Source organism: Papaver somniferum, chromosome 10, assembly GCF_003573695.1.
Source record: "Papaver somniferum cultivar HN1 chromosome 10, ASM357369v1, whole genome shotgun sequence".
NCBI classification, from domain to species: domain Eukaryota; kingdom Viridiplantae; phylum Streptophyta; class Magnoliopsida; order Ranunculales; family Papaveraceae; genus Papaver; species Papaver somniferum.
This window is the reverse complement of record NC_039367.1, coordinates 89,009,441-89,023,469: the sequence shown is the minus strand read 5'-3', so window position 1 is coordinate 89,023,469 and position 14,029 is coordinate 89,009,441. Positions and strand designations below refer to the sequence as shown.

At 36.8% G+C, this 14,029-nt stretch overlaps 1 protein-coding gene and 1 long non-coding RNA gene across 4 annotated transcripts; one reads left to right on the top strand and one right to left on the bottom strand.

The window, feature by feature from the left end:
* Nucleotides 1-308: 308 nt before the first annotated feature.
* LOC113316925 (histone H2B.3-like) lies at nt 309-1,037 on the top strand. Its single transcript, XM_026565086.1, has one exon. It carries the CDS (start codon nt 373-375, stop codon nt 841-843), a length of 471 nt encoding a protein of 156 aa, XP_026420871.1. The 5' UTR covers nt 309-372; the 3' UTR covers nt 844-1,037.
* Nucleotides 1,038-1,255: 218 nt separating this feature from the next.
* On the bottom strand, nt 1,256-7,169 carry LOC113317482. 3 transcript variants are annotated; one of them, XR_003343578.1, is made up of 7 exons: nt 6,817-7,169; nt 6,396-6,496; nt 4,914-5,042; nt 3,077-4,730; nt 1,981-2,026; nt 1,811-1,880; nt 1,256-1,606 (listed from the first exon to the last, which is right to left on the bottom strand). It is a non-coding gene; the product is annotated as an uncharacterized LOC113317482 (long non-coding RNA). The 3 variants fall into 3 exon arrangements; XR_003343575.1 differs by having other exon boundaries at nt 1,256-1,880; XR_003343576.1 differs by lacking the exon at nt 6,817-7,169 and adding an exon at nt 6,598-6,703 and having other exon boundaries at nt 1,256-1,880.
* Nucleotides 7,170-14,029: the final 6,860 nt, after the last annotated feature.

Below are 14,029 nucleotides of genomic sequence, written 5' to 3'. Positions count from 1 at the left end.
CAAACGTACGCGAATAAAACGGTAAATTTCGTGATACGGAAAAATTCGCGAATGATTCGCGAATCATTCGCGAACTTACTAACTAGGATCCTACCCCAAAATTTGAATTTCCCGCCCAAACCTCAGCCTTCCCTACTTTCTTAGTTATTGTGAAAAATCTTAGCCTTTCATTACCCCTATAATGATCAACGATACGCAGTCTCGATCCGCATGAACAAAATCGATCCGTATGAAACAAATCGCACCAATCATACTCTACCAACGCCCTTATATAAATCAACTCACTCTCTCCTTCCAATTTCACACCAAACAATACCTTTACTCTCATTCTTTTCTCTGAGAATTTTATCTTCCGTCCAAGTTTCCGTTCAAATGGCGCCCAAAGCAGCAGAGAAGAAACCAGCAGAGAAGAAGCCCGCAGAAAAGAAACCCGCTGAAGAGAAGAAAGCAGAGAAAGCACCAGCAGAGAAGAAACCCAGAGCAGAGAAGAAACCCAGAGCTGAGAAGAAATTACCAAGCAAAGATGCTTCAACAACAGATAAGAAGAAGAAGAAATCAAAGAAATCAGTTGAGACTTACAAGATCTACATCTTCAAAGTTCTGAAACAAGTTCATCCTGATATTGGTATTTCAAGTAAAGCTATGGGAATCATGAACAGTTTCATTAATGATATCTTCGAGAAACTTGCTGCTGAATCATCCAGATTAGCAAGGTACACCAAGAAACCAACTATCACTTCTCGAGAGATTCAGACTGCTGTTCGTCTTGTCCTTCCTGGTGAATTAGCTAAACATGCTGTTTCTGAGGGTACCAAAGCTGTTACCAAGTTTACTAGTTCTTAATCGCTGCTACTGTGTTTTTAGATCTGAGAAATTGGGGTTTTATTTTGTTTTAGTGGTTTCAGTTTGGGAATTAGGGCTTCATGTAAGTAGTAGTCTCATCAATGTTTTGATTGTAATCAATTTCAGATCCAGTATCTTGTTAGTGGGATGTAATCTAATTTCTGGAAATGAATCAATTGGAATCCGTTTTGATATCTTGCAATGTTCATCATTCTGAATCTGAATTATATTTACTGTATTTTTACTTCTATCTCATAGTTTCATTCTAAAAGAAACACATGGATAAGGAAATCAAATAGTATTTCAGACTTGGATGTATTTTCTGCTTAGGACTATGATTTGCTATTAATATATCTTTGTTAGATGGGATTGTAGGCTTGTAGCTGATGGCTAATCCTTAATCTGAGGCCAATAGAGGATTTGCTGTCCATGTCAGGACTCAGGAAGTGTAATCTTTACATGTAGTATAAAAATTGTAAAACACAAATTTTTATTCTGTCTCATGTTTCTGAATCAGAATGCCATCCAGAAATCTAAGTGAAACAGTAAATATGTACATCGCTGCTTTAAGCTTCTCTTCATCTGAGTATTTTCTACCATTTCACCCCAAGGCCCAAGATCAGATCCAGTTTTCACGGAGATTTCAATTTTTCCTTTGCCAACTCCATAGGGTTCTCGTCAGGAACAGTCACGTTCTTCTGCATTATTTTGGAGGGATTACTTCTTGCATTGTACTCTGTTATAGCTTCTGGTACTTTGGCATCTAACAACACAACAATCACATAGTACAGTCATAATCTTAGTGGGAGAATTAGGATAGTCCATGCACAGTTGGGAATACACCTTAAAATTGAAACTTGAATTGTATTTGATGATTCTAACGATCTAAATGAGAAATATATTTTCTGAGGTTTTGGGGAGCCCAATTTTGCTGTCCGACTTATAAAGTTACCCAATGGAACCCCACCTAATGCCAGTGACTAAATGGTCAACTGGATTCTGGAGTAGGTTATGTCCATACACGTATCCAGATGCTCCTGCAAAGAGATGAAACAATTTCAAATCAAAAATCTTTCTGCCCTCGAGTCAGAAGTGCTCAATATATGACTGGATCAAGTTTGGCCAGGGAAAGTTTACCTTTTAGAAGAAGTGATCCATACGCTATGCCTGCACCAGCACGCCCCTGCAAATTTAATGGTATCATGTAATGGAATGGAAGTCATTGTCATTTGTTCAAGTAGGGTTTACCCATAAAATAAACAATCTTCTACAAACAATTTATTTTCCCGGTTAAAAGAATTGAAAAAACACAATGGGAAAAAATATCTATTGCGACTCTCTTAAATAAGTAATTCTTTAGATTATTGATCAAGAAGTCTGAGGCAGCTTTTCCTGCTTAACCTTTACAACACTAGTTGACTCACAAAACTTGGTTTCTTTGAATATAAACTAAAAGAATCATCTATTAGGAAGATACTAACTATCATTTGTACTTCATAGGGATGCTAATTCCTAAAATGTTCAAAAAACCCATCATCAGAGATGAAATAAAAAGGTTTCTCGTTAATGTTATAACAATGCAAAAACAAGGTCTTGTTACCTTCTCTGAAGCTCTAAGGAAATACAGCAAGGCGGACACCATATCTTGCTTCACCTAGTCCCTAGTCATATATACACCTAGAAGACACAGAGCACCTGGACGCAACTGGAACATAGCCATCTACACTAAGTACGTGGCTAGGGAATGCTATTTAACGATATGAAGGCTCAATATCATCCTGAAAGAAGTTTTATCCATGATTTGCGAATTGAAGAAAGATGCATGCATGTTCAACGGCTTTGTCCAAATAATAAAAAGCTTGTTGTTCCGATTGGACATAAAGATCCCATCATACCCAAACCAAAAAAGAAGAAGGAAAGAATCAATAAACAACTGTAAATGATTGAAGCTTTATAGTGCGCTAAAATCCTATAACACCACATATGTTAGACTGCTGGTTTTGGTATATCTCTATATGATTTATTCGCATATTTGGAGCCACAACCTGGAGAACATTATAAATCTACCTCTAAACCACATCGCAAACCAAGGAATCCAACTCTTGGATTTGGTTAAATAAATTAGAGAAAGGTTGATTGGATCCCAGTACTCAGATGAAAAGTATAACGAACCACAATAACACATGCATACAATTGTAACTGCTGAAATTAACCTAACATTAAGTAAAATTACCATTTCTTCGAGGCCCTGTTTTAGACACATTCTCCAAACTCCTACCATCTGATGAAGAGATCCCACCATGATCCACATTTTCTTTGTCAGAAGCGGAGGCACCCAGATGATTTTTCTGGTAATTTGGTGGAGAAAAGAGAACACTCATGATAGCTGATAACGAAATTTTGTCCACTGCATTTTCATCATAAACAACATCTAGATTAGGAAATACACTGCTGTTCATTGTGGATGAGCAAAACTGTCTTTGATTTTTATCCCCCTCGTGTTTTTCCCCACATTCTCTATCCTGTAAAGGTGAAAAGAATTCACGCGGACGTTCTTCAGAATGGAAGGTGTGCCTTGAAAGCTTGTAGCAGCATTCTTCAAAACTCTGTCGGGACTATCATCTCGAGATGGTGAATCGAATAGCCTGTATGGAGAGTAGCAGTTCATGGAAGACTGGCGGATACCAAGGGGGCTATATGCCTGTTGTAAATCACCCCCAGATTGCATAAGATCGAAGCTAAGCATGGAAGATCCAGGCTTGGAAAAAGTGAGGTGGTTCGTAAAACAAAATTCCCTGATCCCGATTCTAAACATCATGTTTTCTGCTTTTATCCACGTTTGAATGTGTTTCAACACCTTTAGGTTCAATGAAGCAAATATATCAGCAGGAACTGGTTTTGAAGCATCTTTAACCCAGTTGGGGTTCAAAGGCAGGCAATCTTTCTCTATATCATCATTACAGGGAGAATTACCATAGCCAGCCTCAGGATAGATGACCATCACAGGAGCTCGTAAAGACCTCAGGTTGACATGCCTTTCATTCCATTACATTTGTTACCAAAACCGAGCTTTCCTTCACTGGCGCAAAGTAGACTTGAGTAATTCATTAAAGGTTCACCGCAGTATGTTGCTAACATGTCAGAGGATCTTAGTGGATAATATGGTTGCGAGCTAAACTTCTAGCAGTTTCAGAGCTTTGACTTTCAGATTGGTTATTGGAGAGTCCATTTACTGAAGAAAAACATCCACATTATGTTCCGTCAAGAATGGTCATTTTGAGACACCAGAATGGTCATTTTGAGACATAGATGCCTGCTCCTGGTCATCAGCCCTAACCACATTATGCTGCATCGAACTTCCTCCTAACGTCAACAATCCTGTTTCATGGATTGCCTCAGCCCCCACTGTACAATGTCTAGATGGTTCAAAAAAAAGCAGAGGGCACCAGTAGAAAAAAAATCAGAACTCCCAGTGTCACATACAATTATGCCTAGGGGACTTAACAGACGTAGCTTGACCACAAGGTATTCCTCGGCCAGCACATGCACTTCTTCTAAAGCTGTATGCTGGGAACATGACTGACTTGAAGTTTGCAATTCTATGAGACCAAACTAAAGGCATCCTGTGAATGTACTGGAATACAGCTATTCTCCGTGTTATTGTCCAGTTTGGAAACACGCGTGAGCAGTTGAAGGTTGGCTACATTCTGATATCTCTTCCATTTCATCTCTGCCACTATTTTGTGCTCTCGAAGAAGAAAGGGGATTGATTCGGATTGCCCACCTGAGGCAGACCTTGAAACTGAGCTAGTAGACTTGATGCCAAGTAAGAATCTAATATCTTTTTCTCAGAACTGTTCCAATGATTTTTTATCATATTATCTCTCCTAAGGATGCAAAAGCAGAAAACAATTCAATAATCAGATTAGAGAAAAAACTAATAGACGAACATAAAATGTGAAAAAAACGAAAATGATGAAAGTGAATAAAAAGAGAGCACAAAAGCAACAGGTACCATACAAAAAACTAATCTGAAAACAACGTTTCTTCAATGACAGCTAAAAACATACCTTCCCGTTAAGAACTCTGTTAACTCGGCCCTTTTGTTCCCATAAATTTGATGAGCATGAATAAAGGTGACCTCCTCTTCCTGACTCCATGCCTCTTTGTTTATATTTGAGTTAAGGTGATTATGCCACCTAAAACCAAAAAAAAATGTGAAAAGGAAAAACACACAAGAAAAAGTTGTCCAGTACAAAAAAAAAATTAACATATTTTAGTAGACCTTTATCTAAAAGAAGTTACAGAACCACAAGACTAATAGAGATGCAAGCTGTTAATAGTAGTAAAACTAATTACTGTGCCGGATATTATGCCATCTAAAGATGAAGGTGGGACAATCACAACTATTAAAAAACCTAGTTAGGAAGAGTGAACCAGGGGATATCAAACGCAGTAACAGAAGAAGCATTCAATGTCAGGTAACCCATGTGCCGAAAAGCTGCTTAAATTTTGATTTTAAGTTGAAAACTTGCACGTCAAAGTACAAAACAGTCTAATAGAAGTCAAATAGTATATATTTACTGGAGGAAACCTGAAAGTCTGAGAGTACAATGCTGCTGTCATTTTGGAGTAAATTTTTTCCCAGGAATAGGAACAAATACAAGAAGGACCTAAAATTAACACAATATTTATTAAGTTTGATATGGTTCTTGACTGAAGGTACATCATGCTTAATATTTATTAACACAATACAAAGGAAAATTCCATGTGAATGTGACCTAAAATTAATCCTGAACATTGTGGAATTCGAACTCCACCACATAAAGAAGAGGAGATAATCATGCGACATTACACAGCTCATAGAAAGTACAACCAAATCCCAGTAATCAAAACCAACTTGAAAACTACAAATAGCTCTCAAGCAAAACAATGCAAGTGCATCTATGCTTCATGAATTACCAAGACAAGATAAATTGGTGCATCCAAATTTGAGATTAGTTTGCTAAGTAGCCAGCAATCAACTGATATCCCTCCCAACAAAAGAGATGTCAGCACTCAGCACTAATGCCTTCTGTCCAATGGATTTTCTAGAAAGTTAAGTTAATCAGCATATATAATGGTCATCTTTATATTTCTCACCCAAGTTATCATCATTACCTTGTTTATGACTTTTCTAGGTCCTCGACATTAACTACTAAGTGTGATACTACAGTGTGGTTGGTGGAAAATCTGCATAATCCCAATGAGAAAAACGCCTTAACTTATAAGAGTTATGCAAACACTTTATGGTAATTTGAGCTCCCGCAGAAGCCAATAGCCAAAAGGCAACGAATATTATCAGTTCTAGACGTGATGGCAACTCTTTTTGTCTTATATTTTAAAGGTGCAACACAGACTACAATTGAATAAACCCTTGCTCTCTCACAAACTATGTGGCCTTCTCTCTAATTTGCAGAAGAGCAGCAAAATTGCTAGGAAATGGCAATCGGCAAAAGTTGAATCAAAAGTTGGAACATAGTCACTGTATCAAAGCAACAGAAGAGCCTAACCTCAATTCTCAAATAGCCACCCAACTTGTATGGATATGGTGCATCTGCATCACCCATGCAGCTTCTGCCAGTAGAGCAGCTCCACTGTAAAAATGAGTAATCTGAAAAGACCCAAAAAGAAAAAATTCATATCTCATTCACTTGATTATTCTTTTTCAATGATATGCAGTAGAGAGCAAAAAAAAGCCTTAGGTTTACTCACATGGCTTTACATGACCTATTTGCTTGGTATCCTAGATCCACCCTAGCCAGACATTACTTAAGTGGGTGTTTGAATTATCCATTTCCAAAGGCAAATTCAACATTTTCTTTTGCAGACTGATATATACAAGTTTTAGCAATGATGATAGTATATAACACTGATTAAACCTAATAAAAACCTGAAATTGATGAATAAAAGAAAAGATTTCTTTTTTCTTACTCTGAATTGAAGATGGAGACGTGGGCCTGTAGGTTCAGTAAAATCAATGACTCCATCAACTTCATATAAACATTCCACCCTTTTGCTATTAACTCCATAGTCTTCTTATTCCGACTATGTATTTCCCTCTGGAGATTCAATTGGAGAAGCGGTCTTGCTTGTTTATGGGTTACCCTAAGTAACAAATGTCTCAACATTATGAATAATTTAACTAGTGAAATACGACCACTGAATGTGTGGAATAGACAAGAGAGGGAGTGACGATGGATTGCTGGCAGAACCATCTTCCAAAATGACAAAGAGGGAGGTGATGATTTGCTCAACAAAATCTACCTAGGGTTGGTTCACCTTGATTTCCCACCTCCACCTAAAGATTCATCAGTGTAGCTTGAATGGAACGGTTTTTTGGGACCAACCTTTTTTTTTTTTTTTTGGACCCTTGTGGGTAAGACATTAGAAGTAAATCTAGGTCACCCTTATCTAAATATTTATATTAATACCAAAATTACCCATTTCAATTAAATTAGTGTAATGATTAGTTGTATCATTAGGTTAACATAATTAGTGATTATTGCAAGATTAAATCAAAAAAAATTAAACTAAACTAAATGATTAGTGCAAGATTAAACCAAGATTAAATTAAAAAAATTGAACAAAGATTCGGTTGGGAAATATTTTTTGCGACGTAACCGAACTATGGTTTGGTTGGGAAATATTTTACGAAATAACCGAACTAAGGTTCGGTTGGGAAATGTTTTTTTGCGACATAACCGAACTAAGGTTCAGTTGGGAATTTTTTTTTGCGAAATAGCCAAACTGTTCTTCATGTTCATCATTTCCATTAGGTTCGGCTAGTTCGACAAAGTTTTTCACATAATTACTAGCCGAACTTCTCTCTGCAACTTCCATTTTCAACTCATTTGATGGTTAACACTCATTTTTCAATCGAACGAGGAACGTCAAGGAAAGAGAGAAGAAGACGAGAACAATTTTTTTTTTCAAAACTAAAAAATTTCGATTCCCCACTGTTTTTGTTTTTGTTTTTGATTTTGATTTTGATTTTGGTTAATAGATTCATTTAGATTAGATATATATGATTAGATTTATATAGTTATTAGGTTAGTTTTAATTTAAACTAAAGTAAATAGTAAATGTGTATTTACCTAACTTTAGGATACCCCTTATAAATATAGGGAGGTTGGCCTAATAAGACCATGCCCCCCGAAAAACCATGGTCCCTAAAACATGGTTCCTTGAATACTACATTGATTGTCTTGGGCCTGAGAAGCAAGCGCTATAGAGCTCGGCTTCGTTTGGTTGGATACTCGTTATCTAGCCTAATAGAGTTGGCAAACTTCGGTGCAGGCCCAAAAAAAAAATATTCTCATTGTCAGGCCCACAATTAATTTTTAGTACCGTGACACCCATAATTATATGAAATTATTAAAAATGTCTGCATAACGGGTTATGCATCAGGGGTATAATTGGCAACACAACTTGGATATAACATATCTAAAAATCCGCGCCTTGGAATTTTACAAATTTTATATCGTTGGAAATCTTTTAAAGAGAGCTACGCAACGAGTACAAACAAGAATATCAAATTTTAGTTTTTCAAGAAAAAATCGGAGGTGATCATCATTTTAGGCAAAAATTTCGAAAACTTAATACATAACCATTATGCAGCCACCAAAAAAGATGCATAACACATTCCGCGGACGCATAACGAATTATGCAACCATTTTCTCCAATGCATAACAAATTATGCATCTATAACAAGTTATGTAGCCATTGTATTAATGCATACATAAAAAATTGATGCATAATGCATTATGCATCTATTTTCTCGATGCATAAAAGATTATATAACAATTTTCTCGATGCATAATGCATTATGCAGCCATATTTTCGGATGCATAACCTGTTATGCATCCATTTTTGTGACTGCATAACATGTTATGCAGATATTATTGTAGGTGCATAACAAGTTATGCAATCTTTGTTTTTGTTGGTTTTAATAGTGACAAAAAAGTTGTTGCATAACGTGTTATGCAACCATTTTCTAGACTGCATAACAAGTTATGCAACAACTTTTGTAGATGCTGAAAAAGCGGTGGTCTAACAACACCACCCAATATTTCGCTTAGCAATCTGTATGGACAAACTCCAATATACTTTTTATGAGAATCAACTAGACAGTCAGACTCAATCAACAAAAAGATATATCAAAGAGTTTATATCTCAATCTCTCGATTTGATCTTTACTCAAGCAAATAGAAATCTGCGAGTCTTTATCAAAGGGAGATAACTTGGACGGTACCAAAGACCAATATCCAAGGATTAATCAACTACAATCAACAACCAAAAGTTGGAATAGAGAAGTTGATGATCTTAACGCACAACCTGTATTATTTCAATTATATAAAATATAATGCGGAAAAGAAATAACACAGACACCAGAAATTTTGTTAACGAGGAAACCGCAAATGCAGAAAAACCCCGGGACCTAGTCCAGATTGAATACACACTGTATTAAGCCGCTACATACATTAGCCTACTGCAAACTAACTTCGTACTGGACTATAATTGAACCCCAATCAGTCTCCCACCGATCCAAGGTACAGTTGTACTCCTACGCCTCTGATCCCAGCAGGATACTACGCACTTGATTCCCTTAGCTGATCTCACCCACAACCAAGAGTTGCTGCAACCCAAAATCACAGACTTGATAATAAACAGATCTGTCTCACACAGAAAAGTATATCAAAGGATAAATCTGTCTCCCACAGATAAACCCTAGGTTTTGTTCCGTCTTAAGATATAAAATCAAGGTGAACAGGAACCAATTGATAATCTGGTCTTATATTCCCGAAGAACAACCTGGATTAATCAATCACCTCTCTACAATCCTTCCTGACTACACAAGCGGATTGTCGAGGAATCACAAACAGTGAGACGAAGATGTTTGTGACTTCTTTATCTTGCCTATCGGAGAACTCTCACGATCTCAAGCCAATCAATCGATTGTACTCGTACGATAGAAGATGCAAGATCAGAACACACAACTACAATAAAAGTAGTATCGGTCTGGCTTCACAATCCCAATGAAGTCTTTAAGTCGTTAACCTGATTTTAGAGAAGAAAATCAAAGGTTAATGGAGATCGACTCTAGCGGGAACACTAGTAGCACACAAACGTGTGGGGATTAGTTTTGCACAATGCTAGATGTCTCCTTTATATAACCTTCAAATCAGGGTTTTTCCTTAGGTACAAAGCAATCCTTATTCACCGTTAGATGAAAACCTGATTTAGATTCAAGCTAATATTTCTCAACCGTTAGATCGAAAACTTAGCTTGTCACACACACTTGGGTAAACGTTTACTGGGTTTGTGAAAACCATGCCCAAACGTGTACGTGTATGTTGGTTCAACATAGTAACCCAAAAGGTTAACCATATGAGCATTTCATATCAACCTTGTTCTTCTTCATAATAACTAGTTCAATTGACTCAAATGAACTAGTTAAAGAGTTGTTCAATTGCTATGAGATCTTATGTAACTACACAACACACTATTGAAACAAAGATGATTCGATTGAATCGGCTCATGAACATTATAACCACGGTTTGCATAAAGCATTCCTTAGTAATTTAATGTTTCATGTTCAGAGCACATCTTTAGATCATAACCTCTTAAGTTCACAAACAAGTTTGCGGACTTAAGTTAATCGGTTGAGCTTTCCAAACTCAGCAGAAATTCTCGGAAAGAGAACTTCCACCAGTTCGCAGACTGGGTTCGCGGACTTAGCACACAAACGAGTTTTGGAAAATCCAGCAGAAATTCTCGGTCGAGAACTTCTGACAGTTCGCGGACTTGGCAAGCCAATTCTACAATCCTTCCGATTTCTCTTGATCAACAAAGTTCGAAAACTTCGGTTCAAGGAATACATGGTTATGTAATCTAAACTCTCATTTCAATCATTGAGACATTCTTAGAGGACGCTATGTAGCCGTTATTCACAGACCGATTCACGTCAAAGCAATTCTCAAAGTGATTGAAACTTTTCATGACTTTCGTCACTATGTGAAGATAAACTTGATCAAAGCGAAACGCTTTACCAACACACGATTTCGAGATAAAAGATAAGCAATGAATGCTCAGCTCGAAATGTCAAATGTGTATGATCTAGTCTATATGGCATAAGACTTTTGTCTCATAAGAAGTAGGAGATAGAATATATAGACTTTTGAGTGATAGATAAGTTCAAGTCTCCACATACCTTTTTGTTGATGAATGAAGTTCCACGGTTCCTTGTATAGATCTTCGTCGTTGTACGATGAATCGCCATGAAGTCCTTGATCTCAACTAAACTTTTCTATCCTAGTCCGAGACTTAGCTATGTAGGCTAGAAATCAAGACTCATAGCTTTGATCACCAACATTGACAAACATGCTTGAGATAGCAACGCATGCGAGGTCGACCGAGCTATGCTCTAACAGATGCATAACAGGTTATGCAACTATTTTCGTAGCTACATAAAAGATTATTCAACTATTATGACCAAACACCAACACCCATATAGCTGCATATGATAGAAAGTAGAACAATCAACCTCTAAAAAAATAAATAATTCTCTGATCCGTATTAGCATCTCTTCATCAGCAATATTAGAAACAATAATTGTTGTAGCCTCGGATTGAAGCCGCAACTACTAATTTGGCACAATTATGTTCATCTACCTAGGTTCCTCGCCATCCCTCCAACAGAAAGTACCAGTTCTAGTATGGTAAAGCCTTTGTTTCCGGACATTTGTGCATATATTTCTTCTCTTTTGATAGCTTAGGTAGTCTGACAGAGTGAAGCTTGTATACCAAAGAGAAAGAAAAACACCATCAACATATAATTAGTAGTAGGGTGACAGGTCATTTTCCCATTGGATCCTCCAGATTTTGTTGCCTACATATTTGATCAAATGCATATATTCAATCTGTAAGAAGCCATTAGTACATTAAAAGTTTGTATCAAATTTATGTTTCTGGGGATATAAGTCATTGCATCATTAAGTGCTAGAGTTAATAAAGAAGGAATGAGCTCTGGATTTGCCTATAAATTAACCAGAAAAGAAAAAATTATAACATCTGTTATAAGTGAAAAAACATGATGAACTTGAAACAAAATGTCAACAAGTATAATCTGCACTCTCACCTTTATATTTGTGTATAGAGAGCTTTTAACTTTTGCTGTAAAGAATAGCCGAAAAATAGAAATTACGCCTCATAATATGAAATACAACATGAGAAGCTAAAATGTAAGTTTGGAGAACTTACACAAGAAATCTGATCGTTTTCTTAGCTGGATCAAATCAGCAGCCACTGCTGTCTCTATGAACGATCCAGAGCTCACCTAAAGAGGAATAAAACTGGCTGATTTAATGATGTAATAGCTGGTGTACTCCTCATAATATGTTATATTTAGATTTTAGGCTCATAATTTTATTATGTTTTTATTGCACGGGGTGTTTTGCATTTTTTCTTGAGTTGAACACTAAAAAGAAGCTTTGAAGCATTATCATCAAGAGGATTTGGGGCTGTTTATAGTTCTATTCCAGAAACAAATTGCACGACATACAAAGACCCCGATAAAACCTAGGGTTTATAGTATACACATAATTTTTTTAATACAACTTAAACTTCACCAAAAAGACCTACTAAAAAGCTATGGGTTTGCTCGATTCGATCCGTAATCGAATCTAATCATAAAATTTGATCTGAAAATTATGATATCTCATTTAAAAACAAAAAATCGAAATTACGATTTGGGGAAACTTACAAGAAGAGTGATGAGAGTAACTTCCACGAACCAATGAATCCCAAAATCTTTTGTCCCTTCTTTCTACTCGCCTCTCGTAAACTGAAAAACCGATGAAAGAAAAGCAAATATTCTCTTTTGCTTTCTCTTGTATTTCTCTGTCACCTCACGAGAATGATAATCTCAGAAATATGGGTTTTGGAATAATTTTTACCCAAAAATTGGGGGCGCGCGTGAACTTCTCGGCCCGTGGGTTTCACAGTGGAGAAAAACTGAAAAATGGGTCTCCCTGTAGTTTTCACAATAGAGTTAGGACAAATTCTATCCCACACGACTTTGCGGGATGGCTTCCCGCAAAAGCGACTTCTTTTATCATTGGATGATTAAATCAACGATTGGATTCACATTCAGGAAAGGACCCATCACTTTCAGGAAAGGACCCACCACTTTCAGGGTAGGGCCCAACATTTCCCCTAAAGGGTTCAAGGCTGTTAGATCTGGGTTTTAGCATGATCTAACGGTAGAGAAGCCGCTTGAGCGGGATAACTTCCCGCAAGGTCGTGCGGGATAGCACTGCTCGTTTAATAGAGTTAGGAAGGGATTCAATTGTTTTTTTTCTAATACGAAAGGATAGTATTGTTACCGAGTTTATATCTAAGAAGAGAATCATAAGTCATAACCAATCTGGAACAACAGACTCCCAAAAAATAGAAATAAAACTGTTATTAGCATTTTTAGCCCGCTTATGAGCTACGCTGTTATTAGCATTTATTAAAATCTTTACAATCCCTTATGATAGAATTAGTTGTCCATTTAATACTAATATGTTGGAAATCTTTAAGTTTGCACAAAAATTTAGGTGGACAAGGATTTAGGGATTTGAAAATCCTTAATCAGACTCTTCTTTAAGAGCTGCTTGGAGAATCTGTATAAACTCTGAAGAACAAAGGGTCAAGGATATACAATCCAAATATTTCCCTCGCACAAGCTTTCTTAATGCAAATATCAAAAATAACTGCTCATGGGCTTGGAAGAGCATTCAGAAACAGCTTACTTTCATAAAGCATCACTGCAGATGGAGACTAGGAAGGGGTAATAAGATCAAGATTTGGCTTGATGTATGGGTATATGGAATACACCACCAACACCAAAGAAAGGAGTGGTAGATAGCGAAGAGTATATTTGGGTTAAAGATCTCTTCTTACAAGATAGAAGTCAATGGAATAGTGAACTACTTCATCACCTGTTTGATAGTAACATTGTGGATCTGATTCTGAATATGAGAATCCCAACTGCAGCTGAAGACAAACTCATCTGGAACTTGACACATAGCAGGGATTTCTCTCTAAAATCCACTTACAACAAGTTGCATGAGTTAAATCTGGGTAATCTGCAAACTTCTGAT

Bases quoted from the DNA above. Each gene is read 5' to 3' on its own strand.
- LOC113316925 (XM_026565086.1), top strand. From the start codon at position 373: ATGGCGCCCAAAGCAGCAGAGAAGAAACCAGCAGAGAAGAAGCCCGCA.